This window comes from Rhodnius prolixus, unplaced genomic scaffold (genome assembly GCF_049639745.1).
Source record: "Rhodnius prolixus isolate KJV_2025 unplaced genomic scaffold, Rpr scaffold_6, whole genome shotgun sequence".
Lineage (NCBI taxonomy): Eukaryota > Metazoa > Arthropoda > Insecta > Hemiptera > Reduviidae > Rhodnius > Rhodnius prolixus.
Window position 1 is genome coordinate 13,130,913 of NW_027411634.1, and position 26,946 is coordinate 13,157,858.

Consider the following 26,946-nt stretch of genomic DNA (forward strand, 5'->3'; position numbering starts at 1 on the left):
AATAAAAATCATGTATCAAGCTTTTAGAAAAAATTATTAAATACAATCTAAAATAACAATTTATTCCTTATTCTCTCAAGTCAATCACTTAAAAATGCAGTAATTAGTTAATCTAATTTTCCTCGTTGTAGCTGTCTTGAAAACTTTCTTTAGGGAAGAAAATACCAGAAAAACCTACGAGCAAATAATTGGTTACAGTACAATCAGCAGTTTTGTTTTTAGCGTAATAAGAGAAATAAAAGCATTATCTGGGTTGGAATGGATTTATTTATATTAAAATCATAGTAAATAATCATTATATAGTAATTGGAAGAATATTATGATAAAATATTAATAAATTTTTAATTGGGAGTATGCCCTGAGTAATCCGAATACGAGGGCTACTTGATATATGGCTTCTTTTTTACAACTAGTAATACTTATGTAGAAGGTTAAATAAAATAAAATCAAGTGAACCGAAGAATACCGATGATATCCGACTACATTCGGGTAATCGTAGTTGAAACAGATTGTGGAAGGTAACAGGCGGCTAAGGCTGGATGGGTTCTGACCCATGTAAGATCTTTGTGTTAGTGAGGTAATTCCAAGAAAATCGGTCACTAACACAAAGATCTTACGTGGGTCAGAACCCATCCAGCCTTAGCCGCCTGTTACCTTCCACAATCTGTTTCAACTATGTACATCTACCCGAATGTAGTCGGATATCATCGGTATTCTTCGGCTTAGTTTGATATTTAATTTTACCTTCTGCTGTAGTTTAACACTTAAAGCCATTGTGGGAGTAGGCTCTGTTAGTTGTTAACATTAATAAAAGTGATTGAATTAATAGTTTACCTCTGGGTTATTTAACAAACTGAAAAAAAGTTGATGTAATCATGCCAATCATTTAAGGTACAATAAAAAATTATTAAAAGAAATGTTTCTGAGAAGATTAATTTTCGTTTCCCTTAACGTCTGCATTACCACAAAAATTTGATACAACGCCTCTTAAGAATAACATTCTTACAAAAGCATGAAAATTCGCCAATATATTCTTTTTCAAAAACTGGTCTCTAAATACTATACAATAAAACCCTTATAAGTGGCTTTTTACGAAATCTTGGTCTGAGGCCAGAATTTGAATCATGTATCTTTCACTTTTTGTCCCATTTGAGGTGTTTCTAAGTTGTAATAACGCTTTCGGCGGATAGTAATATCCTCTTGTTTCTTTGCTGGTTCTTTTACTGCCTTAATTTGTTTAATGTAAACCCTTTCATTTGTAGACAGGTAACTGATTTTGTCTATCAGTTTAGTTTCCGTAAGTTTCGACTGATTTCTAATGCAATGAAGCCAATTTTGGTCAAGAAGATACCACTTAACTTAAAAATTAATCAAGTGTTGCTCGATTTTCTGATTTTTAAGCCTGTTTATTTTCTCCCATTCAGAGCTAATTTGGATTTTTATCTTCATGAGAGAACAAATAATCACGATATTGTCCTGCATTGCTGTTTCAACAAACGAACAGGTATTTTTTTTAGTGGATTAATAATATCTAAATTGGCAATAATTCTTTACTGAATGAATTATATTTTGAAGATTTCCGTACAATTTAGTTAATTGGCGTTATACAATATTTATCTTGTAATTTTGCTTGGAACGCTACAGTACTGGGAAAGAATTATATTAATGGAAAAACGTTTCTTGAAAAAAAACGGAGGCCATTAACGTCCATTATCTATAATAGCACTATTAAAATATTTAAAATTACTAATGTTCTTTCCTTTAGTATTCAACTCGTGCATGTTAATTCTCTCTTTAAAAAAAATAAATTAACTTGTTTTTGTAAATTAAAATATGAGAAATTTGAAGTATAAAACCTTTTCTACCATTATTGTCAGCATCCTCTGTCTTCTGTTCATTCTCAGCAACAAAAAATTAGCTGTGATTTACATATAAAGTACAGAGAAAGAAAACAAGGAGTACTTAGAAGGTTGAATAAAAGAAAATTAAGTAAATTATTAATTAACAAATTTATTTAATCTAAAAGTCTATGCAACAATTTTTTTGTAGTTTCATATGTGAGAAAGAGCACAGCGGTGGCTGGAATAGTTCTTAACACTGTAGGTGTTAGGCCGTTGTATAATGCTATTACACCTGTAATTATTAATGTAACAATAAACGTTAAATCTCAGTATTACTATTATTACATAATATATAAATGGAATTTACCTTCTTTTCTAACTATATTAACAGTTGTCGAATAGAATGTTCCTTCTAAATTACATACTTGTATCCTAGATTTGACAACATCTGCTGGAAAAATCAAAGTCCAAAAAGCTATTCCGCCTATGGCACCTGCGGCCATAGTAGCTAAGGGGCCTTTAAAAAAAAAAATCCATATAACATGCCAGTAAATTTCTAATTGCAATTACATTATTCTAAAAAATAAGAAATGAATATTTTATATTACAAATAATAATCTTGGATAGGTAGATATAAATTTTATTTTCACATACTATGTGTATTACAATTCTCAACAAAACACAAAGAAGTACCTCAGTGCTATACATTATTCTTCTCTTAAAGCGTATGCATTAATATCTTTATTATGAGAGATCAAGTAAATAGCAAATGTAGAGAAAAAAAAAAACTTCAGCTGCAGAGACATGAAAAAACAATAAGTTTTCATATTTTTTACCTGGTAGACGAAAATCAAAGGAATAAGTTTGGGAGACAATTGTTCCAGGCTGAGTACTACTTTAAAGAAAACAAAAATCAGTCCCCTAAAAAAACCTTTAGAGGTATTTTTAGTATAGAAAATGTGGTACATTATAACGAGTTTATTAGGTATGTATTACTAATTTCAACTACTAACACCTATAGAATCGAAACGTCTACATAATAACCTGGAGATTATTGTTATTTTATCCGTCAAAGCAAGCTAGTTGGCCAAGCAGTTATAACAGAAGAAATAACCGATATTGTCCAGCATTGTGGATACAACCATGTGATCAACGCTTAAGCAAGTTTCATTTAGGACATCATGTATGTGCGTTATTGATAAAATAGGTAAAAAATATTGTATATTAATTCTCTGCGACGTTATAAAAATCAGGTGGACAATTTACATGACCTTGTCTTACTACTGTTTTCCAAGTTCTAGTTCTAACTTGTGCATATTTTCAGACTTCGAATTAAAAGGACATAGGCATTAAATTCTTATTAGACTACATTCTACAGGCGATGGACCAGGAAGGCTGCGATTCAGAGAGCCTATTGTGGTACCACAGTTTGAGATACCCACATTATTTTGAAGTTGTTGTAGACATTAGTTGGTATCCGAAATAGCAAACCAGATTCAGTTAACTACGACTTACCACAGTCATCCTTGGTACCTCCTTTTGGAGCCAATAGATATTTAGTTCCTTCATAGCCTCCAAAAAAGACAAAATAACCTGGCATCTCCCTAGCAATAGTTGAACCTAACCCTTGGAACATTCCTTTTACACCTGCACGCTTTAATATGTTCCTAGTTAATGTGAAACCATTTACTTTATACTAAAACAAACGTAATAAAAACTTGTACATAAAAATAATATATAAATAAATAAAATTAAAAAATAGGATATTAACACTTTAATAGTGGAATTTCCTGAAATTCTAGAGGTTCTAACACAATTATTTAGTTTTCAATTTTGAAGCCTAATTAATTTTTACCAATAACCAGCTTGTAAAACCAGCACATAACCTAATTTACATATTTAACATATCGCAATTCATCGATCAGATCGCCCTAAAACCAATTTTCCACGACGTAAAAATTCGATGTTATTGATCTACTTGTACTTGTTCCAGACATTGAATAATATTTGCCAATTTATTTTATTGCCTAGTTATATAATAAAATTCAACAGAATGTATAAAATGCTAGTTACAGCGTCTATTATAATATAAACGAGTTATTTCTAGCAGTTTAAGCCTGAAAGGAGGTTATAATTTTATGCAACATTTTTGCCGAAGTTTGAATTTTGTGACAATCCAAAAAACTGTATTTTAGTAGCACATAAATAAATTAAGAAACAACTATTTCATCAAAACATCATTACTTTCAATATTAACGTTTTATTTTTTACTGGCACTAAGTATCGAGTGCTCAGTATGTATAATTTATTTATAATGGAGATTTATGCTTACAATTTAGCTTTATTTTTCTTTTCTTTTAAATAAATAATAACTTTCTTTCTCGCATTAGGCATTATACAAAAAGTGGAATTACACTCAATACCTAACTTGCCTAAATCGGTAAGACACTACAAAAAACTTGGCATTAGATGAAACGCCACCTTTACACATTCTGCCTTTACTTTGTAACTACAGAGCAAGGAAAGAGGCATTTCATAAAACTCAAAAAATTGCTATTTACTGAAATAATACATTTGAAGGTAAATTCAGCATTTTTATTAAATCACAGACGATACCTTTGTTTTAATTCCTGAAGTATCTGTTAATGCGAGTTCGCGAGCTGCTTGAAGTTGTACTTTAATAAGCTCGGTTGGACAAAGAGTAAATGATGAGAAAAAGGCCGCTAAAAATCCAGCTGTAGCATTGCCTAAAGTCGATAATTGTTCGACTCTCTGCAAAGAAAAAAAAAAAAAATTATTTCAAGAATATTTTAAAGTTTTCTAAAAATAAATAAACTTGTGAATGGAAACATAATCTGGATTATTTATGAAGCTACACTCAAGGATTATTCCGTCAAAAACTGAATCGTAATTCAAACGACTCTTTTTTTTTAAGATTAAGCAACGAATATGATGAAACCTATCAGTACATTAACTGATGAAGGCATTGAATGCAACAAAAACTAAACTTTGAATAAACGCTATGATTAATTTATATATAAAATTAAAATCCCGATTATTGTGATCACATCCTAATTAAACCTAACCGGAGTGTTCGTCACATAAGCCACCAACTTCTGGCAACCACCATACGCGGCGAATAGGACGGAATTCTCTGCGACGTTAGCAACGATGGCTGGAACTGTACCTGCGTACAGTCCTCTCGTCACTCCTTCCAGTTGTAATGTTTGCTTGAAACAATGCCAGGGCCCACTATATAATTTAGGAAAAGTCTGCATTTTCACTTTTACAGTGTCTAACGGCTGGCCTACATATACTAATGCAACTCCACCTATAAAACAAAAATTTTAAAGTTAAATGAATATTAGCAAGAAATTAGTAAATAGTATTGATTAAGCTGAAACAGTGGTTTATTATTATAACTTGGATAAGTTGAAAATACGTCTAGCTCTAGAATCGTAGGAGGCCTACGCTTCATTCTTTTGAATTATACCAATTACTATGCACTAATATACAAAAGAGGAACAAAATAGTAACGCTTTAAGTTGAGGCACTATACATAGGGAACTGTTGAAATAAACATATCAAATTAATTAACAAATATAATTAATATAAAAAAGATATTTTTCCTATTTCCAATAGTACATTTTCTGTTTACAATTAATAATTAATTAATAATAGAATTGCTGCAGAAAGACTTTACTTCAGAGGATCTTTTAAGTATTGTAATGCTAATGTCCATTCCAGATTGCGAAAGAATATATTCTATCGAGAGTTTTTAATTTTAATTCAAGAATTTTATATAATTTTTTCGTTTCTAGGGCAATAGATGAAACTGGAAGAAATTTTGTAGAAAATTGAGACCACGTGGTTTTTTTTATCGGTTTTATTCTCCCATTTCTATTTTGTAAAAAATAAATAAGTACTTTATTTATTAACAACTGGAGAATAAAGAATAAATTAACAATTTCTTGATATGGATAGTCGTTATTCATTACCAACTAATGTTGATTTCAAATAATGAGGTTTTAGTGGGCTACATAACATTCGTTTCCTACAATGAAACACTAAATTAAAACCATGAACGTGAAGTTCGATAAACGCACTAAAGAAGTAAATATGTACGACTAAATTTTGAAGAATTGGGCCTCCCTAGGAAAGGAAGATGCCTGAAGACCTTAGTTAGGTCTATTATGTCTCCCTAACTAATCACAATAGTAATCTTATAACTGTAAAAGTCACGAGTTGATGAGATAAATCTCCACGTACAAATTTATCGCAAAATTGAAAGAAATCTCTAGAAATAAGCATACGAATGTTTAAGAGAAAAAATAATTAGAAATTGATGTAACCAATATGCTCAAGGTTATAGGCGTGTCAACATAATATCTTTAAGTGGTAAGAGATATTCGATTGGAATAAGAATCAATTTTACTAAAATTAAGACCTGATAGGTGGATAGGTTAGCAATATCCAAACCTCAACAATTTCTTTATCGTAAGTACATTAAGTTCTTTCGAACTTCATCTTTTCCCAGTTTTTAATAACATAGCAGTAAAAAGTAACTATGAACTCACCTAGTGAGCCACACGTGAAATTAATGAATCCATCTCGAAAATCATTATCACTTTTTCCAGCGTGTACAGACGACATAGTTAGTATTCATGTATATGTAGCATACGTAGATGTGAAATTACTGAAAGATTAACAAATTTAAAAAAAAGAAATGGCTTTGACATAGATCATTCGAAACAGATAAAAGATATGCAAAGAAAAAATAGGATAATTTATTGATAAGAAATAACTTGTTCTAAAGAAGAATTTAAATATATTTATATGGACGATTACAAAGTACTTACTCGTCTGTTTAAAGAATGATTCATAGCAAACTTTTCTAATTTGGAAGATTATTAGAAACTGATAAATATCACAACGAAATAACCTAGTATGTTAATGATACTGATAAGCGTCATACGATGGTCATAAACAGATTAAACAAAAAAAAACTGGTGATACTATGTTACGTCACTCGCCGCAATCTTAGTTCCCAGTAACCTATAGAACTACAATGTCTCAACATCACTATTAATTGTAACATTAACAATTATAACTGGGTCTTTCCATGCGCAACTAACGACGTAAGCACATAGCACATGCATTGCATAGTGCTCGAATACTGGCGGGCTATTTTTGTGCGGACTCGGTCTACTGGAACGAATCCAATGGTGGAACGAGTGGATTCAAATCCCTATTTTTAAAAAAAGTGATTCCGCCCAAAAAATTAAGGCAAATTAAAATGAAAATAATTAATACTGAAGTTACTTAGATGTTACACTGAATTAAAATTTTTAACTGTAGTTACACTGTTAAAATTTTAACTCTCGCAGGGAAGTATCCTGAAAAAATGGCTAATCTACTTCCCCCTACGGGGTAGGTATAGTATGTAACGTACAGTATGTCGATTTTTACAGTACATTTGTGATTATATCTGCCAATGTTTATCTTCCAGTAATTATGTTGCTGCTATTTCTGTTTCGATCATTAGATCGCTTTTGAGTGATTGTTATTTTCAAGATTTAACTTTGTTTTAATAAATTGTGAATGTCACATTTTGTACAAAAATTAAACTTTTTTCAAGAAAATAGAAAACAGAATGATTTAATTTGGTTGCTACGTACTTGAACTGCTTGATAAAATACTACGATTTTTGCAGTCTTAACAAATATGAGTTTAGTTAAAATTATTGTAGCATGTAAAAAATGTAGCATCTTTGTATATTTCCAGTATTTTCCTCCATGAGGACTTTTAACCCTTTGCCGGATTGCGTCCAGTAATGCTCAGCTTTCATATAAAGTGGTTACCTCTATAGTCCCTTCTTTACAACCATCAGTAAGTTGGTAAATATTAACGGTTCTCATCCATTCTATTCTGGAGAATAAAGAAGCCAAGGAAATCTACCTACCACTTCTGCCAGTGGAACTGTTGTTCACGTAGCTAATCTATTATTTTATATAAAAACAAACTAAACTCTATTTCTAAAAATCTTTTCCTTTGCTCTAAATATTTACTTCCAACTTAAAAAAAAATTATTCAAATATTTAACGTGAAACGTACATAATCAAAGTATTACATAATTAACTTGAACATTTTTTATGATGATTTATCTTTCCCTTTGAATCGGAATAAGTAATGGTTTCACTTTCGTAGAAGAAAAGTTGGAGTTGAAGAAAACGTAATATTTGAAAATTTAATCATTTTATTTAAAACAAAAAAAAATTAGGTTTACAAATAAACCTAATTGACAAAATGAAGAAATGAATTTTTTTTTGAAGTTTTTATTCGATTTTATTACAAAACCAAAAGTTTAAGTTGTTAAAAATTGATACCACAATCTAAATTTCCATGCTTTCTAGCGACGATTTGTGGAACTACAATCCTTTTGTAGTTGTAGCAAACGTCACTAGATAGCATAGAATTCTCTTTTGCTGTCAATTCTCCACTATACTTACTTTAGTTTTTTGGGTACTGCAAGTTCAGCGTATCGTAAATCAGTAACTTCTGTTGTGAAATTTTATTGTAAAAGACGATAATATTTTTTAAATAATATCTCAAAACATGCTGATTTTGAATTATCATTAAGCATTAACATTTGTTATTACTTGAATGTGAAATGTATCGTTGATTTAGTCCATCGTAGTATACCGCTTGTTGAATTCCTTACACATTTTGCCTTTTCATCCATTATCAACGACCGTTAATCAGTTTAAATATATACTGAATGGTGAAATCTACGAAATTTACACACGAACACAAAAAGACGACTGGCTAGGAACGTTAAGAACCAAGTTGTATTATTTAGAAAACAGGTACACAAAATATGATTTAATGGTTCAATTATGTTAATTCAGTTGGCAATAAGATCTTGAGATGCAAAATAAAGGTGGTTAAAGGCTAAGTTTTAGACTAAGTGAAGAAGATTAGTGTGCATATTCAGCCGGGTAAGTAGAGCACAATTTTAGGTCTGCCAGAAAATGCCACCCTAAAAATAATTGTTGGAAATTTATACTTTCAAAACTAATTATACTTTTACATCGTCTTAATTTATCCTTTGTGCTTAATTGACCCAAAAGATATATATCTCATTTACATATATGTGAAATTAATAAACTTTTTTTTTGTTAAAATTTATTTAATTGTTGCCAATAACTTCTGCCCGTTGCAGTTTTAGTCAATCTGAATGAATTTTCCAATTACAGAAAACATTTTATGTACAAAATTAAAAGCTGAAGTTTATTGGTCATCGTTCACGGCGAATATGTTCCAAGGTAGTTACCACATTCTGGACAGTAATGATCAACAGCTTTACAACTGTCAATGCAATATGGAAGGCAAGGAACACATGGAATTCTGAAAATTTTGTGGAAAAAGTAATAGAAAATTGATTTCAGTGAATGAAGTAGGGAAAATTATATTAAAATATGTTTATCAAAACAAGTAGTTAATGTTTTCATTTACTAAAAAATTGTTACTTACGTAATGCACATACAAAGTGCAATTATGTGAGTTTTTGTAGTGATACTTCTTTCTAGTCGAGTACTGATTACCTTCTGGCAAAATGGACAGACCATTCTTTGGGGATATCTACCGTACAATAAACCTGCAAGAGATTGAGAACATGTATGTTTAAGTTGTATGTTTCTATTTTTCTAATTTTTATCTTGAAAGTTTAAAAACATCTATAATGAGTATTGTAAGTCTTATTTTTTTTTTCTTTAAGACTTAATTATTAAATATACAATTCTAGTGGATAACCTCGAGAACCTGAAAGTATTGGATGTGAGACAAGAAGTCAGGTGACTCAGGACAGAAAGCAGTGGAGAAAAGTGATTGTGAAGGCCAAGGCTCTTCAAGGTACAAAATACAATGTACAAAGAATTAAATAACACCCGCTTTCTGAAGATTTATCTAAATCGCAACACAATTTTTTTAATGAGCATAAGTACAAAAAAAATTAAGGATATTCTACTCACAGTGTCTGTGACCACGGCTGGGCCGTGAATCACAAAAGCCTTCAGGCATTTATCAGGCCTTTAGGCTTGTAAAAAAAATTCCAATTATTGTACGAAACATTTACCACTGGACTTGTGAGATACTATCTGAAATTAGTTCTTAGTATTAACATTATAGTTAATTTTATGTTTCCTTGAAGGACAAAAAATAAACAAAACAAACTAAAGTTCTACTTTCAATTTAATGTTTTGTAGATGTTTTCTCGTTGCAAAAATTGGATTTACAGAACAGTGTAAACCAAGGGTAAGAAAAGAGCCAGCTAAAAAAAGTTTTAAAAAAAATCAGTAGTTTGACATGCCTGTTGGAGATTTCATTTAACCTTCCGAAGTGCTCTTTAGAGATGCATAATCACCTAGCGATGAAATTGTCAATGTCATAAGATGCTTTATTGCTATAGTTTCGTTCAGCATAGAAATGTTAATTAATTTATTTATTATGATTCAATAAATTAATAATTGTAATGGGACTTACAGCTGATTCTGTTTAAAAAAAATATGTTCAACACAAATGTTAACATTAATTTTCTATAGAATTATATTTTTAAATTAATCTGTAGTAAGATAATATTACAAATACGTTTTAAGCAGCAACATGTTAGGTCTTATTTTTATCAAGCAATTTTGAGTAATCGATTCCAAATTTATCTTTTTTACATGACATGGCTTTGAAAGTGTTCTTTCTTTTCCTACTGACAGGAAAATATTTGTAAAGTTTTCCTTCAAGCGAAATGACTACATTTTTATGTAACAAAGGATGCCATGTAATTTTGAAACGGCGGTCCAAGTACCTCGGTTATAAGAAAAGAATTATATAGCTCAACAGGGCATCGGTGTAAAGAACACATTCTAAGTGTGCTAAATAAATGTCATCTTTACAGAATCTACAGTGTGATCTCCAAATTGCTGGATCGTAGTAGAAAATGTGTAATTAATTGAAATGACAACCATATTAAAATAATGTTTTTAAAATTTCCAATAATTGAAGTCAAGGTCTTTGGCAACATGAACTAAACATTATTATGAAGACTCTGCTCTACCTAAACTAGCTATCATGCCTTCAACAATACTTTTATTTTAACCACATATTCTAATCATTTTAAATTTATCTTATCCTTAACTTAACTTTAAAACAACTGTAAAAAATAAATCATCACATCTACATACAATAACATTTGCCAAACTCAATAAAAAATATATATAAATAATTAGTAAATCTTAAAAAGTGAATGCCATTTTGAATTTACCCGCTTTCCATTTACCTATCTCACCATTTTACAGTTTTTAAAATTTGAACATCCTCACCTTTCACTTTATAATATAAAATAAGTTATATCGTATACACAACTCTTCGACTCCAAGGATCTAATATTTTCTCAATTTATTATTTTTTAAAAAAAAATTAAATATAATTTTAAGTTTTCAATTAGATTTATGTTCTGTGAATAAATCCGTCTCAAATTGAGTATTTTAGTAATTTTATTTTTCTAACTTTTTATTGTACATAAAGTCTATTGTAAATTTTCAGAAGCGCCTGATAAAGGACATCTATGGTAACCGAAATATAGAGTCCCAATCAAAAAGTTTTTGTAATGAAGACTTTCTCTGGCCCTTTTCTTTTTCAAATTTCACTAGCTTTTTTTTTAGTTAGTGTAAGTTCCGAGATAAGCTCCACAATGTGGACAGTAATGATTAGTTGCCTTGCAAGAGCCAATACAGTATGGTAGGCAAAAGATTGGACAAAATCTGTGCAAATCAAAAGAACAATATGATTATAATTTTAAAAATCCTAAAAATATTAAAAAGTATATTTTCCAAACACTTTTCAAAAATGTTTTAATATTTGATAACCTTTACTTCAAAAGTAGAACACTCAAAATATACTCAGCGTGTGGTGATGTGATTATGCAATTATACTAGAAGATGAGAGATTCCTAATTCCCAGCGTGTAGTAACTTTTTCTTGGTTGGAAAATATTAATTACAAAATCTTTGATTTTATCCAATGTAAACATGCATGTATCCCTTGTGAATGGTTTCGGTCCTTTATTCTTCATTAGAGGTACATTAGTCAGTTTGTGTAGATTTCAGCTTCACATAGTTCACCGTCTCAGAGTGAGCGAGAGAGGTTACATGGTATTTTTCAAAATAAATCGTAACCCATTTTGTAAACATAATGAAACACAAATTATAAAGTATGAATTTCTGCCTCCCATGCTCAACATCTTTGTAGTTCAAAGTCCAGACTCAAAAATAGGCAATTACTTTCTTTTTTACTTATTTATTTACTTACTCAACGGCTCCTTAAGAGGCGTAATATAAGTATTACAGTATTTACTATGAAAGCAGAAAGAAACTAAATACTTACTTCAACTGGAGTTGAATACAAAATGCACAATACACTGGGACTAAATAAAGCAGCAATCTACCCTTTATTAAAGTTGAAAGGGCCAAAAAAGCCACTTGCCAAGGGCGTTGAATAACAACAAATTGTAGCCTAAATATGTAAAATTTTATAAAACACTTTGCATACTTTTTTATAATTAAAAACTTACAGAAAACACAACAGAAGCGCTATCAGATGCGTTTTATATGTACATTTTTTTTTTACTTTGGAATTTATACGGTGACGGCATGATGGACATACCACCGCTTGAGAGGTTGGTCCAAAATTAATCGGTGGCACACTAGCTGAAAACAAAATAGAAATTCTTTTATTTATTTTAATGTAAGGCGTGTCTAATAACAGAAGTAATTGGTTTTCGAAGCTATTTTTAGTGTCCAGCCGGCCGGAAAGTATTATCCCTACACAAACAAGTGGTGAAATCTAAGGCCCAGCAACTGGATTCGAACTCATGATCTTAGCGTTAGAGCGACGGTGTGCTAAACTGTAGTGTTTCAGCAAAGTTAAAGATAGTGGCCAGTACAATTTGACCAAAACTAAGATGTGTAAACAAAAAATGAATTCGGAAATCAGAAGTGATCACTTCATCTTGGTGAACTTCTTTACTGTTCATTACTTTTGATGACTGATTCATTATTCCAGCAGGAAGAAAAGAATAATGCCAATTTCAGTCATGATTTTTTTCATTTCATCGAGCTTTGTTTTTATCTAAGGACAAGGTCATCTTCAGGACTGTGGAACATATTTTACAATATACATAGTTATAATACTTGTGTTATAGTGAATTTGTATACGTAGTTTACAAAAATTATTTAAATTGGCAAATATTTAAAATTTAAAGTAAATAATCGAAAGCCAAAACATACGCCGAAGTATTTTCCTTTCAAATATTAAAATAATGCTCATTTGTTTTCAAAGAGTCCTACTCAATGTAGAGCACTCGTGACTTAACAGTTGTAAATGATTTTTATCTATTTTTTTCAGGTGCCATATGCAGTATAAGATTTATATTAAATATCACAGTTGAACTGGCAATTTGAGAAAGAACAATAGAAATGCTCAGCAGCATTATTGCAAATGCGGTATCATAATTTAAATTTTATATTTTACTTCTGTCTAAAATCAATGAACTTTAGTATCTCATAAGGTCAAATGATTAAAAATCGCGAATTACCTTGGTTACCTATTGCAAATTGAAGCAAAAAATTGCTTCATTATAATGAAAAATTATTATACTCCCTTCAATGCTGCTTCAACGCATTATAATAATATTAATGGTAGTGGAGATGACCACTTGTGACACACAGTAATCTGATAAAGCATCAGATCATAATAAACAAAAGGCTTTATTTATGGTTTATTAAAAAACAAATATTTCTAATAAAGATTCGAATAAAATATTTTTGATTCAAGTGAATCTGTTCTAAAATTTGATTTCAATACCTAAATTGGCATATACTATTGTAATCTAAATGTCAAGAGAAATTTTTACCGAGCCAATGAGTGTATCAGTCATTATTTTTCTCAATATTTTACTTTTCCCTTCTTATCAATATCATTTATTTATCGTCCTATTATTTATATATTGTACGCTATTAATAAACAACTTCTTACAATAATTAAATAAAACAAAATGAAAGAAATATTATGAAAGTGATTCATACTGTTCATCGTCGGAGGCAGTCAAAAACAAAACTCTAATTAGGTTACTTTAAGAAGCAACATTTTATTTTTTTATTTCTTATCAAATCTACTATAAATAAATGTATGCAGATGTTAAGAAACATATGTATGTCTCTTAAGGTTGTCTTATATCAGTATTTTTATTTTATTTTTTTATTCGAAAATATACTTATTTAAGAGGAATATTGTAAGTTTTATTGGTCTTTTTAAGAAAATGAGTTGTATCACATTTTCGGAGAGTCCTTTTCGCATTGTACCTCGCACATATCTACAATGATGAGTGAAAGTAGTGATAGAGCCTAGCTTCCAGTTTCAAAAGGACTTTAAATGTACCGAATTATTTATCGCAATTGGATCGAAGGACATCTGGACCAATCAGAATCCGCCGATAATTAAACAATCACTAAATAATTAATGTGAAATTGACATTAATAAACAAATTATGAGAAATTGACAATATACTTACAATTCTTAGCATTAATAACACAAAAAACTCACAAAGAGAACGTAGGCCACAAATTAAGAACCACTTAATTTAGCATGAGATTTTAGAATATTCTAAATAGTTTTCATTTTTATAAGGTTTGCTCATTGTAATATTTAAGCAGATATACGAGTATGTAGCTTTAATATTAATATTGACATACATACATAAATTGTTGAGATAACTACCAATGTAATAAATATAATAAATGCTTCGTTTTTTTTTGTTTCGTCATTTGACGACTCATTTGTTTCATTTTGTAGCTATCTACCAGTTTTGTCATCTATCCATCTTCAGGTGTTTTGACTTACATAAAATTAGCAAAATCTATTATAAAAAATAGATATGTAGGTGAAAAGTTGCTGAAACAACGTAAGTAAAAAAAAAAGTGATACAATAAAATAAATTTATTAAGCAATTATACATATGGCGATGAAAAAAAAGCTCATAATTAAGAGTAGAATGTTTTTCCATTTCTGGTCAGCAAAAGAGCTAGCCTTAGGTACTATAAAAGACATCTAAGACTAGATCTTATCGGTAATCATTTATACAAAAATCAAATTGAATTTTAAACAGTGTGATGCGCTAGACTAGTACATAGCAAAATCAATAATAAGTAGTATTTTCACAATTTATATAGGTAAAAATCGTATGTAACAACTGAAGAATATAAAATATAAATATATACGAAGCTTATTATTGATTAGGTGTTTGTTAAAAAAAGCTCATTAATGTTCATAAAGTTCTAGGAGCCTCTTTATAAAAAGTTTCTAAGTTTTAATTTTTCAAAGTTTTCATTTATAACCCATATTTTCATTTATAGCAGTGGTGACGAAACGAAATACTACTATACTCATGGCGTGGATGGAGCAAACACATGTTTATGCACAGATGTGGATGATTTTTTTTCTTTGTTTATTAGGCAATTAAAAACTATTTCCATCAACAGTAATCAGTGGTTTCACAAAAAAGAAGCATTTTATTAATTAATATTAATCAGGAATGTTACAACAGACTGATTGTCCTGGCAAGAACATGAGAGTTTATGTGTTTAGGAATTAGTTTGTAATTTGCTCAATGGCTGTTTGTGCATTTTACCTGTTTTTGAGGCGAAAGGTGTTTTTTTTAGAGAATAAAAGTGCCAAGTTAAAGCATTTAGCTCATTTGTGTGTATTTAATATCTCGAAGCATCTTTAAGAACTTTATTTTTTGATGAACTACGTCAAGATGAAGCAAAGAGGTGGATGTCCTTAATTCCGTGAGTATGGTCTGTTTGAATTTGAGAAATAATTCATATTGACTTTTCCGGAAAATGTTAGAATATTTTCTGTTTTGTTATTCACGACGTTTATAGAATAACTAGCTATAATATTAAAATGGTGACCTTATCATCCACCGAAAAATGACAACTGGGAAAGCGGGGTCAAGTTAGTGAAATTCTGCCATTTGGATCCAACTCGCATTAAACAACAAATCCATTTGGCGTAAATGAATTTTTCATTTGATGAAAATTAGCCACAAATAAAATACGCCACATTTGCCCTCTGCCCTTTTAGAACATTATACTTATGCAGATAAGAAAAATTTAAAAATTACATACTAAAAAATATATTTTATTTACAAAATAAGAATTTTTCTTCTTCTTCTCCTTCAAATTCAATATTTATTTTATACATATATTTTAATACATAAATATATTTAATGTATAATATATATATATTTAGGAATCATATGTGCCGAGATAAGCTCCACATTTTGGGCAGTAATGATTAGATGCCTGGCAGGAATCAATACAGTAAGGCAGGCAAACGAGCGGGCAAAATCTGTTTTAATCAAAACAAAAATATCATGAATATAATTTTTAAAATATTTAAAAAAAAAATAAAATAAATAAGTAACCAAACGACGGAAAAATAATATAAAGGCCTTCCAATATGAGATTTAATTAAACGCTTTTTCTAACTCTACTGACGAGCTTCTCCATAATTTTTTTAAAGGCAAGCAGTGGGCTTCTGCTGTAGAAAAGATATCCAAGTGTTTTGTTGGCACGACTATGCCCGCAGAAATAACAATCATAAAATAGTTTCATTTTAATTGAATACGAGGTGTGGCTATTAAATAACGAGACTATTGCTGTAAAACATTTTATTTTAAATTTATACATATTTAGTTATTATCACCTTCAATATACACCCCTCCCCTATCCCTACAACGCTCCATGCGAATTTACCATTGTTCGAAACAGTACTGGAAGTCTTTTTCTGTCAGCTCCTGCATGACGCGTGCCGCTTTTTCTTTCACAGCTTCAACGGACTGAAATCGTGTTCCTTTTAATGCAGATTTGACTTTGGGGAACAGATCTAAAGTCATATGGGGCCAGGTCAAACAAATAAGGCGGATGGCCTAAAACTGGGATGTTGTACTTGGCTAGAAACTGTTCTTGACAGACAATGCAGTGTGAGCTGGCGCGTTGTCTTGATGGAGAACCCATCTTCTACAAATCGGGTCGTTTTTTCCTTACTCTTTCACGGAGTTGAGCAAGCACCTCACGGTTGTAATGCTGATTAATTATAATCGATATTTTCATCCGTTTTGGATGTGGAAGGGCGACCCGGAGGGGTCATCAACTTCGACGTCTTCTCGGCCATCTAGGAAACGCTTGAACCAATCAAAAACTCGCGCACATGATTAACATTCATCGCCATAAACTTCTTTTAATAAAAGGTAAGTTTCAGTAGCGGTTTTACCAAATTTTATGTGAAATTTCACGACAATTCGTTGCTCTACTACATGTGTAGTATCATGTTTTCGGCAAAACGAAACTTACACCTCTTACACAAACGACGGTTCCGGTCAGACAGATTTCTCTACAAACACGTGAAACGCTGCAATCGAAAGAGAAGGCTTTACGCTGCACAGCTGTCGGTCGTTAAGATTTGGCGCATGTATAATTCTTCTGTAGCAGCATTAGTCTCGTTGTTTAATAGCCACACCTCATATGAACAAAGTAAAGTAATGCCTATGTTTTCAGGCATTTCAGCTTAACGTCTGAAAATCTTTCTTGAATCAAAGGCAAAATGCCAAAGAATTAAATACTCTCTAGACTCAATAATCCTCTACGCTTTATAGTAATAATAATAACAATAATAATAATAATAATCTACCCATTATCTAGTCACGAGTGGCTGATTGGGCCAGTCATCCAGGGGCGATGGATAACACAAAATTTGAACCTAAATAGAATTTTAATACTTTGTATAATTTTTTTTAAAATCAAATACTTACATAATACACAACAGCAATGCAAACAGGTGAGTTTTGGTCGTACTTTCTTTTCGTATGCTAGTATTTATAGTAGTGTGGCATGACGGGCACACCAACGTTTGAGAGTCCGGTCCAAAAGTCATTGGTACTACGATGGCTGAAAATAAAATAAAATATAATTATTTCTCTAAACAAACTGAGGTAAAAACTGGTCAGTTGTTAATAGCTTTTATTTATTTTTTTTAATTCTATAAATTGTTATTTATACACAAATATACGTTAAATCAATTGCATATAAATATTGTCGAATTTTATTTGTTTAGTTAAATGTAGCATCACAGGAATCTTTTCAACTATTAATAATTATTGTTTTTAAGAAAGTATTACGTGCTTAAATAAATTCTTAGCTTCACATGCAAAGTTTTGTTTAGAAGGCGTGAAAAAAATGGCCGAATATGTTATAAATTATTTCTTATTTTTCACTAATTATTAATGTTAACTTTCTAGCCCATTATGTTTGCCGGTTCTATGGTATCATTCTGCCAGCTGTTACATCCTAATACAATTTTTTAGGTTAGAAAAAAAAAATATTGTACATTATGTTCCAAAAGTCCCATTACCCCCTGCAAAGTGTTCTTTTAACAGTATGTATATATATTGAGAGAAGCTTTTAAGTAGCATAAACAAATTGCAACAAGTAACCATCATTTACTCCAAGCGTTAAGTGTGCACACCGTCATTTTCATGGCACAATATTATTCGCCTCCAGGAGCGATGTGAAATGCGCCGCAGCATTGCTGGAGTGATGGAAGCAAATGCATTCCGAACAGCGTCTTTGAGGTCTTCAGTTGTCTGACATCGATTCTAGGCGACTTTTTGTTTGATGTATCCCCATAACGCGTTATCACAGGATGTCAGATCAAGACTTCGTGGTGGCCATTTCAGAGGTGCCGGTAACGCTGGCGATCCATCTGTCCCTGAACATTTCGTTTAGGTATTCCCTCGAACGAATTGCGAAATGAGATAGCACCCCATCTTGTTGAAACCAGATTCGATCACTAAGCCCCAAACGTTCCAAATTGCGGTACAAACCAGTCGCGTAGCACGGCGAGATAAGTGTGCTGATTCACTGACACGGTCACATGAGTCTCGTGGTCTTCCAGAACGCGGTCTATCCTTAAAGGAACCAGTTTCAAATAGCTTCTTCTCACAACGTAAAATTGTTGGTTTTGTTGGTGTTGCCCTATTAAATCTAACGTTAAAGTCATTTTTGATCCCTCTTAATGTTTTCCCAGTGTGCGGTCGTTCATGAGCCCAGGTACTCATGACGATTCGTTCCTCAAGGGTGTAATTTGATTCATCAGGCTTTCTTTTCACGACCCAATATCACCAGGAACACAAAACACAGGTAATGGGACTTTTGGTACATACTATACTCTTAATTCTGAAGTTGTTAAATTTTCATCCGCTAAAAAAGCGTGCCACGGACCGAAACTATAGTAGTGGCATGAAGTTGAGATTGATTGGATGTAAAAAAAATTGTAATATGAAAATGTGCAAATGATTATTAAGAACAAAAGCCAATTCTTTTACTGCTCCAAATTCCTTTACCGTTAACATTATTTTTTTTTCCTTTTTCTTAAATTTCTAAGCTCAATTATTTGTTTAAACATCAGAATCAGCATCTGTACTTCTTGTCAACATGTTAAGTTTATAACTTCTTGAGAAGTGTCCACCGCTTCTAATTATCTTTATAATATAAAAATGACGCTAAGCTACCTGTAAAGCCACATCTATGGTCTCATGACCAACCTGTTTTTTTTCCTCTAATGAACGCATAATCATTAAAAGCCGAATCATTGAATTTTTCAAAACGTCGTACCAGGAAAGCTCTTTAATTTGACTTTTAAGTTCGCTTGGCTTCAGCATTTGTACACCTTTTTGTTTTTTTATTAATGCGTGTTTTCAAAAATTAAATATCACAGTTAAACTAACATTTAAGATAGAAAAATAAAAATGCTCGGCAGTACTATAATGACTATTGACACATGTGGTGGCTGGGTTATTAAATACACAAAATATTAACAAATCGCATATTAACTTGGCTGAGAAAATAATTTATATATATTTATATTCATAATTTGAATTTTTAATTATATTCTCTGCTAAACTGCTTCAATGTTTATAATTATAATTAATCAATGTACTATTGATTAATTATAATTAGTTTAAAAAATTTATTTTCATAATTAAATTTAAAAAGATAATAAAGAGAAGTAATTTTAAAGTCTATAAGAAATAAATCTGTTCCCAGTTTGTTATTTTTTTACTTTATTATAATAATTCTTCTTTTCGCGCTCATTATGGTTCTTCAATATTTTACCTTCCCCTGTTTATCACGATCATCTAACAACAGGTCCTATTTGTAGATATCTGTTGTATACTAATCAGTAAACAACATTTTGTAGATTAAAAAAATAAATAAAGCAAAACGATAGAAATATTATGAAAGTGATTCATACTAGCGGGGTTCATCATCGGAGGTGGTGGCCCTGAAGGAATCGCAGGCCCATAGGGTGGTGGTGCATCTTTCTGGTAGTTCATTAAGTGAGCTAAACATGCAAAACGTTAACTGTTAATAATACTTTAATAGTTATTAAGGGCTAAACTGGCTATTTACAATCTAATTCTTACAACAATTTTTTAATACTAACTTTGCTTCTGCAGTTAATCAAAAAATACAATAAACTAAATGAGAACTCTATAGCATTGCACGTGTAAGCAATGCGTTCTCCGCATGACCCAAATAAACCCACATTTACCGGCGTTTTAATCCACGTACAAAATACAAATGAATGATTCATACTATCTGCATAACGAATCCAAACATCAAGTAATTCAGATTTAACCAATTGTGCTGGATTTCCACATAACATGGAACGCGCATTTCAAATTATTAAGATATGAAGTTGGAAGTTATTTTGAATCAGATTCAGCTTTTTTTCCCCAACCAATGTTATTTCATATTTTTATCAATGTTATATCTCATTGATCAATAATGGTAAAGGTACAATGCTGGTAAACAAAGCAGTAACCTACCTTTGTATTATGTTTGCTCACCATAAACATATTAAGCACAGATGTATAAGAAAGAGAAAAAAAGAGAAATAGAAATCAAAACGGGCCCCGCATCCTACTTCGAGCTACTTTGTTAATTGAAAAGTATCACTAATAAAAACATCTCTAATGATCTGGTGTTAAAGAGAAACTTTATCACTGGCAAAAAGAGTGGATGAACAGATTTTATTTCAAAGAATTAAAGTAAGTCTTACTTCTTTAGTAATTGTTAAAATACATCAGCTAAATACTAGAGTTTTTTCGGAGGTTTTAAGAGGTAAATTCATAGGGCAGAGAAGATAGGTGCTTTTGTTAACATCCAAACTAAGGATAACCTCAAATCTAAAAGAAAAACAAAAAGCCCGAAACAACATGCCCTAACCCTTGTATTTGCACATTTTTCTTTAATTTTAAGATAATTTGAACTTATAGTATACTTGTACGATGAGCTAGGATAAAGTTGGTGAGTTTTTCAAACCAAATCTCCTTGTTTAACACTAAACCTACCACGACCGATCAATTGATGGTTTTTTAAATTTGGTTTAAATTTTCTAACTACAGCGTCATCATACCGCCATTAAACTTCACGACTTTTCCTAAAATGTGTATACAATTGTTTTTTTTTAATATTCACTTCTTTTCCTAATATTTGATTTTTGAGAAAAATTTGTAGTCCTTCTTAACTACCGCGACAGGTCATTTGACCGGCTGAATATTTTCATTTTATTTATTTTATTATTATTATTATTATTATTTTTTGTAACAGAATTCTCAATTTGATAATGCATTTATCGGATTATTGTTTGCATGTGGTGCATATGAGGCAAAAAATGTACGATATTGCCCTTTTCTATGGAACAAAAAATGGGGACGAGCATTCTTCTCAAACACTGTGAGCAGAAATGTGTAGACGGAAATTTTCGAGGTTTATTCGAGTGGATCAAAGAAATAATCGTTTACAAACCGATAAATTTGCTTTGATTTCTAAATTTTGGAATAAATTGGTAGAGAACAGTCAAAACTGTTCTAACCAAGAGCATATATCACTTCCAAGGACATTTGTTCCCAACAAAGACAAGATGCAGATTTACTCAGTATATGCTAAATAAACCGGACAAATTTGGTATCAAATCTTGGCTAAACTGTAAAAAATACGTATGCGGGAAATTTGCACTTGAGAAGCCTATAAAAAATGATGCAATAAAGAGTAAAATCTACGAGATTTATTTTTAAACAAAAGAAACTACGCTTTTTCATTGTTAAATAATTATCAATGAAAAAACTCTAGTATTTAGCTGATGTATTTTAACAATTACTAAAGAAGTAAGACTTTGAAATGACATCTGTTCATCCACTCTTTTTGCCAGTGATAAAGTTTAATGTTAAATAATTATTATCTTTATTCTAAAATAAGAAATTTAAGTGATTTTAAAGTCCGGTCCATTGACCGGTCACGGTAGGAATAGTTATACATAAATGTCGGTAGGTTTAGTGTTAAATTTATTTAAAAATAATAACTTCTTTTACGAAATGGATTAGCTATGCGATTAGCGCATTGGATTCCCACGCGGAGATCCCTGGTTCGAATCCAGCTGCTGGCCCTTAGATTTTCTCTTCCTAGGAGCTTCTTACAGCTCACTGACCGGGTGGCCAGCAGTGCACTGAAAATAAAGCTCCGGGCGCCAATAACCTCTGATGTTGACACGCCTTAAATTTTTTTCTCCCCAAAAAAAAACTTATTAGTTAGTTTAATATTATATTTTATATTGTGTATTACATTAGTCACCTTTTTAATAAACTTGATAAGATTAGTAATGCACACATTAATATCAGTTTCGCATTCAGCAAGCGTTAAGCAATCAATATTATCTATTACCTACTTCAGATACCACGGTCAAATTGTAGATAAAATATTACAACATATCTCTTTATTATTTAAAAATTTATAAAAATATTTATGTGAAAAACAAGGCCATTAATTCAAACTGATACCTTCCTACTCTGAATACTCAACAAAACAAAATTTCAGTATAACCTAACCAATTAAAATAAATATACATATATCGTACATATTTATAGGGAAAAATTATTTTAAATTTTCAATTCTTATTTTACGCCTGAAAATTATTATCATTTGTTCCAATAGTTCTAGGACTAGGATAATAAAATGGAAACATTAAACCCAGAGAGAATTTCTTTTTTAATTAGAAAGCAACCACTATGCACTAGCGTAATCTGTGTTATACATTTTATATCTGTTATATTGTGTTACAATATTTATTTAAGATTAAGTAACACAAAGCACATACGATGGATTTATTAGTATGCAGGAATCTAAATTATAATTAATTATAAATTCTTCGCCCAGTGTCACGCAACAAATGGCAATGACAGGAAATATTTGGTGAATAGTAATGATTCATACAGGATATTATTGCATTCATACAGCCAGCTTATATAATATTTATTTATTTATTTTTTTTAAATGAATCATCAGCATTTTTAGTTTGAAATTAAATGATTTGGATAGCATCCAAAAATACTGGACAATAACTAAGATTTTATATGTCCAGTGCTAGCTTGTTTTGGTATATTCTGGACGGTTTCAAATTCAAGGTATTTGTTTTTATTAAATTCTTAAGAAAGAATTATTCGTAGAAACTTGATATTTACAGTGTTCTTGGAAACATTTCCATTTGTAACTGAATTAAATATCAATTTTTATGTTTTTAATATACTCAACATTTCTTCCAGCAAAAGCTGAAAAAAAAAAAAAATAAGGTAAAATAATTTTGAAAAGAGGGCATTTTAATAGCTTTGTACACGCAATGCTTTGTAGCTTTATTACTTTAGCATGGTATGTATAAATTATATTTTAAGTAATGATATAAGTTCAAATTTAATCAACTCCAACTTGAGCAATATGTAGATTTTGATAGAAATAATATTTACGCAGACTGAAGACATGTTTTAAAAATATGATAAATTTTTTTAATTAAATTAAGTGGTTAAAATTAATGTTTAATTAAATGACCAATACCAAATTAAGATTTTTAATGTTATCCGATATGACTCTATATAGATCAAGAAAATTCATAAAGGCAAATATTATCACATTTATTTTATATATACAGGGTGACCAAAGTTATATGCTCCACCCACTTTTTTTTTCAACGGCGGGAAATTTTGAAAAAATAAAAAACACGTATTTAATAATTTTTAGTCTAGTTTATTTTCAGTGATTGACCCATTTTTTTAAACCCCTGTATCTCGAGATACAGCATCCAACTTTTATTTTTCAAATGGAACGTTATATTTTTTGTTGCATGTTTTTGTAGTATTTGAGCTCCTAAAAACAACAAAAGTTTTTTTTTTGAAATCTGTTAGGTTTTTCAAAAGTTATGGGTATTTAAAATATGAAAAACAAATTTCAGTTTACTGTCCAAATTACGTTATTTTTTTTAAAGAATCTGTTCAAACTGGGCACAACCAACGGATAGGCAAGCCAAAACTCGGGAATCCCACACTTTGCTTGTAGCAGCACTTATAGTAGCGAAGTCAAGATCTAGGCAGGCTAGAGTAATTCGACGTTTCTGATCATCGACTGAAGCCACGGGATTAAGGATACTTTACACTTTATTTTTTTAGGTATTCCCACAAAATATAGTCCACTTGGGTCAAGTCCGGAGATCGAGGTGGCCATTGGATGGGACAATGAGTCCTTACGCACTTTTAATGGAAATTTCTGCCCAGCTAACCTCGAACCACTCTCGCCGGGCAACCATCTTGTTGAAAATACTTACCTATCCGACGTTGTAGATGAACATCTTCAAGCGGAACTGGCAAAATGTCTCTGAAAAAAAAGTTGGATACCTTGCACCAGTAAAGTTCTCTCTGTAGAAGTATGGGCCGATTAGTTGATTTCCTATAACTCCACCTAAACGTTTGTAGAAAAAGCAACCTGAACGTCGAATAACTCTAGCCTGCCTAGCTCATGACTTCGCCACCGTAAGTGCTGCTACAAGCAAAGCGTGGGAGTCCAGAGTTTTGGCTTGCTTATCCGTTGATTGTGCCCAGTTTGAATAGATTCTTTAAAAAAAATTAAGTAATTTTGACAGTAAACTGAAATTTGTTTTTCATATTTTAAATACCCATAACTTTTGAAAAACCTAACCGATTTCAAAAAAATTTTTTGTTGTTGTTTTTAGGAGATCAAATACTACAAAAATATGCAACAAAAAATATAACGTTCCATTTGAAAAACAAAAGTTGGATGCTGTATCTCGAGATACTAGGGTTTAAAAAAATGGGCCAATCACTGAAAATAAACTAGACTAAAAATAATTAAATACGTGTTTTTTATTTTTTCGAAATTTCCCGCCGTTAAAAAAAAAAGTGGGTGGAGCATATAACTCTGGTCACCCTGTATAATATTATTATTTTGAAATTTCTTATAAGGATCATGTTTTCATTCATAACTTGTAAAATATCGCTCACAGAAAAAAACTGTTCGAGTAAATTTTTCTTTAAAAAAATGAAGGAATCTATTTCTGAAATAAAAATCGCACCTCCCCATTTGAAAAAATGAAGTTGGTGCCTGTATCTCGCTTCTGGAAGCACCGAAAAAAATTTACATAATAAATTTGGATGTTTAACAAAAAACTATGGGAACACGTATTTTTTAGTTTTTTTCTAGCTATCTTAGTTTCTGAGAAAAAGTCGTTATCCATATAGCTTGGATCACCCTGTATATAAAATTCCTATAAATAATAAATAATATAAACAAAATTTTTGGTCTTGAATAAACAGACGTTTGTAGACTATTAAGAGAATTGGAATAATTAGGACACGTAATATTCTCATTGTAACATGACAGTGGAAGTAATGAAATAATTAGAAAAGTAATAATTTTATCTGATCTAAATTAGAATGGCTTCAATTTTAATTGTTCTATTAATTAAAGCACAAATTTGTTTGACATTCTTTTCCTTGGGCAGTTGATATTTCTTTTCAAAGAAATTGCAGGCGCTAATGACCTCAGCAGTCGATGCGCCCCCCCCAAAAAAAAATTGCAACAATGCATAAGGTGATTTTATTTTATAGGAGAGCCCATACCAAACGCTCTGCGCTATTCTGAACACCACTCCGATTGAAACAAAGCTAGAGGAGAGAGTGCAGTAGAGCGAGGAGTTGGCGGTTGTCTGGGGTACAAAGTTAAGCAAAGTAGAACATGTCACAGGTTTCCTTCGGTGGTAGTATGGCTTTAGTAGCGATTTATCTCTATTTAAATCAACTTAAGTAAAATAATAATAAACAGAAGGAAAAGCCGACCTGGGTTTTCACTAGTTCTGAAGAATTGAAAATCATTTGATAGTAGTTCTCTTTTATTTACATTTGAACGGGTAAGTTCTAGAACTTTTGTTGTAAAACACCAGAAGATTTTTATCCATCTTCTAGCATACATATATCGAGCCAGCATTTTTGAAAACAAGATACCATTATAGAAGTGTGTTTCCTCCTGATGAGAGGTTAGCGATTACTCTACGCTTTTTGGCAACAGAAGATTCTTTTACAAGCTTGATGTACTACTAATACTTGATGTACTAATACTTTGCTACTAATAATTTCTAAGCAAGGTTTTTAACCCTTAACTCTTTTACACATTTACACGATTTTAAAGAAAATAAAAGCCCTAGTTGCACAGAATGTCTTTTATTATATATAAAAAAAAAATGGAAATAAACATTCATTTCCATTATTTTACATATGTAATCATCCCTCTCAAATAATCATCACTCTCTAAATACGAAAAAAAGAAAAGAAAAAATTAATACCATTTCAATAGTCCTTTTTTAGTGTGGGACACTGGTATTGTATAATACCACTATGCAACTAATGCTTTATATGATGTTCATTCAAACACAACTTTTTACCAAAACAAAGCGGAACTTTGCAGACAGTACAGCGCTGTCCTTCAGCACACTGTTCCTTGAAATGTTTAAGTTCCATGTTTTGGACCTATTTGTTTATAAACAATATATGAATTAACAACAGCTGCATCCAAATAATGGAACACTATGCGGAGCCA

General features: G+C 31.0%; 4 protein-coding genes across 6 annotated transcripts in view; all 4 read right to left on the reverse strand.

Annotated features, from left to right (window-relative positions):
- Window positions 1–1,990: 1,990 nt before the first annotated feature.
- LOC141461218 (mitochondrial ornithine transporter 1) lies at window positions 1,991–7,015 on the reverse strand. The gene is made up of 7 exons (XM_074142019.1): window positions 6,701–7,015; window positions 6,419–6,537; window positions 4,928–5,172; window positions 4,458–4,613; window positions 3,357–3,537; window positions 2,209–2,358; window positions 1,991–2,133 (listed from the first exon to the last, which is right to left on the reverse strand). The coding sequence occupies exons 2-7, from the start codon at window positions 6,492–6,494 to the stop codon at window positions 2,015–2,017; spliced, it is 927 nt and encodes a 308-aa protein (XP_073998120.1). The 5' UTR covers window positions 6,495–6,537; window positions 6,701–7,015; the 3' UTR covers window positions 1,991–2,014.
- Window positions 7,016–9,017: 2,002 nt separating this feature from the next.
- Window positions 9,018–10,366, reverse strand: LOC141461036 (lipopolysaccharide-induced tumor necrosis factor-alpha factor homolog). Its single transcript, XM_074141673.1, has 4 exons — window positions 10,210–10,366; window positions 9,872–9,997; window positions 9,375–9,498; window positions 9,018–9,248 (listed from the first exon to the last, which is right to left on the reverse strand). Exons 2-4 carry the CDS (start codon window positions 9,918–9,920, stop codon window positions 9,146–9,148), a joined length of 276 nt encoding a protein of 91 aa, XP_073997774.1. The 5' UTR covers window positions 9,921–9,997; window positions 10,210–10,366; the 3' UTR covers window positions 9,018–9,145.
- A 1,002-nt stretch (window positions 10,367–11,368) lies between these two features.
- Window positions 11,369–14,449, reverse strand: LOC141461035 (uncharacterized). Of its 2 annotated transcripts, none has more exons than XM_074141672.1 (3): window positions 13,975–14,449; window positions 12,462–12,597; window positions 11,369–11,653 (listed from the first exon to the last, which is right to left on the reverse strand). In XM_074141672.1, the coding sequence occupies exons 1-3, from the start codon at window positions 13,979–13,981 to the stop codon at window positions 11,551–11,553; spliced, it is 246 nt and encodes an 81-aa protein (XP_073997773.1). In that variant the 5' UTR covers window positions 13,982–14,449; the 3' UTR covers window positions 11,369–11,550. The 2 variants fall into 2 exon arrangements, with proteins under 2 accessions (XP_073997773.1, XP_073997772.1); XM_074141671.1 differs by lacking the exon at window positions 13,975–14,449 and adding an exon at window positions 13,177–13,712.
- A 420-nt stretch (window positions 14,450–14,869) lies between these two features.
- Window positions 14,870–26,946, reverse strand: part of LOC141461032 (lipopolysaccharide-induced tumor necrosis factor-alpha factor-like) — a 28,566-nt gene continuing 16,489 nt past the window's right edge. For both annotated transcript variants that reach the window (XM_074141661.1, XM_074141662.1), the window contains 3 exons: window positions 20,264–20,353; window positions 17,763–17,898; window positions 14,870–16,300 (listed from right to left, as the gene is read on the reverse strand). In XM_074141661.1, coding sequence (XP_073997762.1) covers window positions 16,198–16,300; window positions 17,763–17,898; window positions 20,264–20,353 — 329 coding nt within the window. In that variant the 3' untranslated portion in view covers window positions 14,870–16,197. The remainder of the gene's footprint in view (window positions 16,301–17,762; window positions 17,899–20,263; window positions 20,354–26,946) is intronic.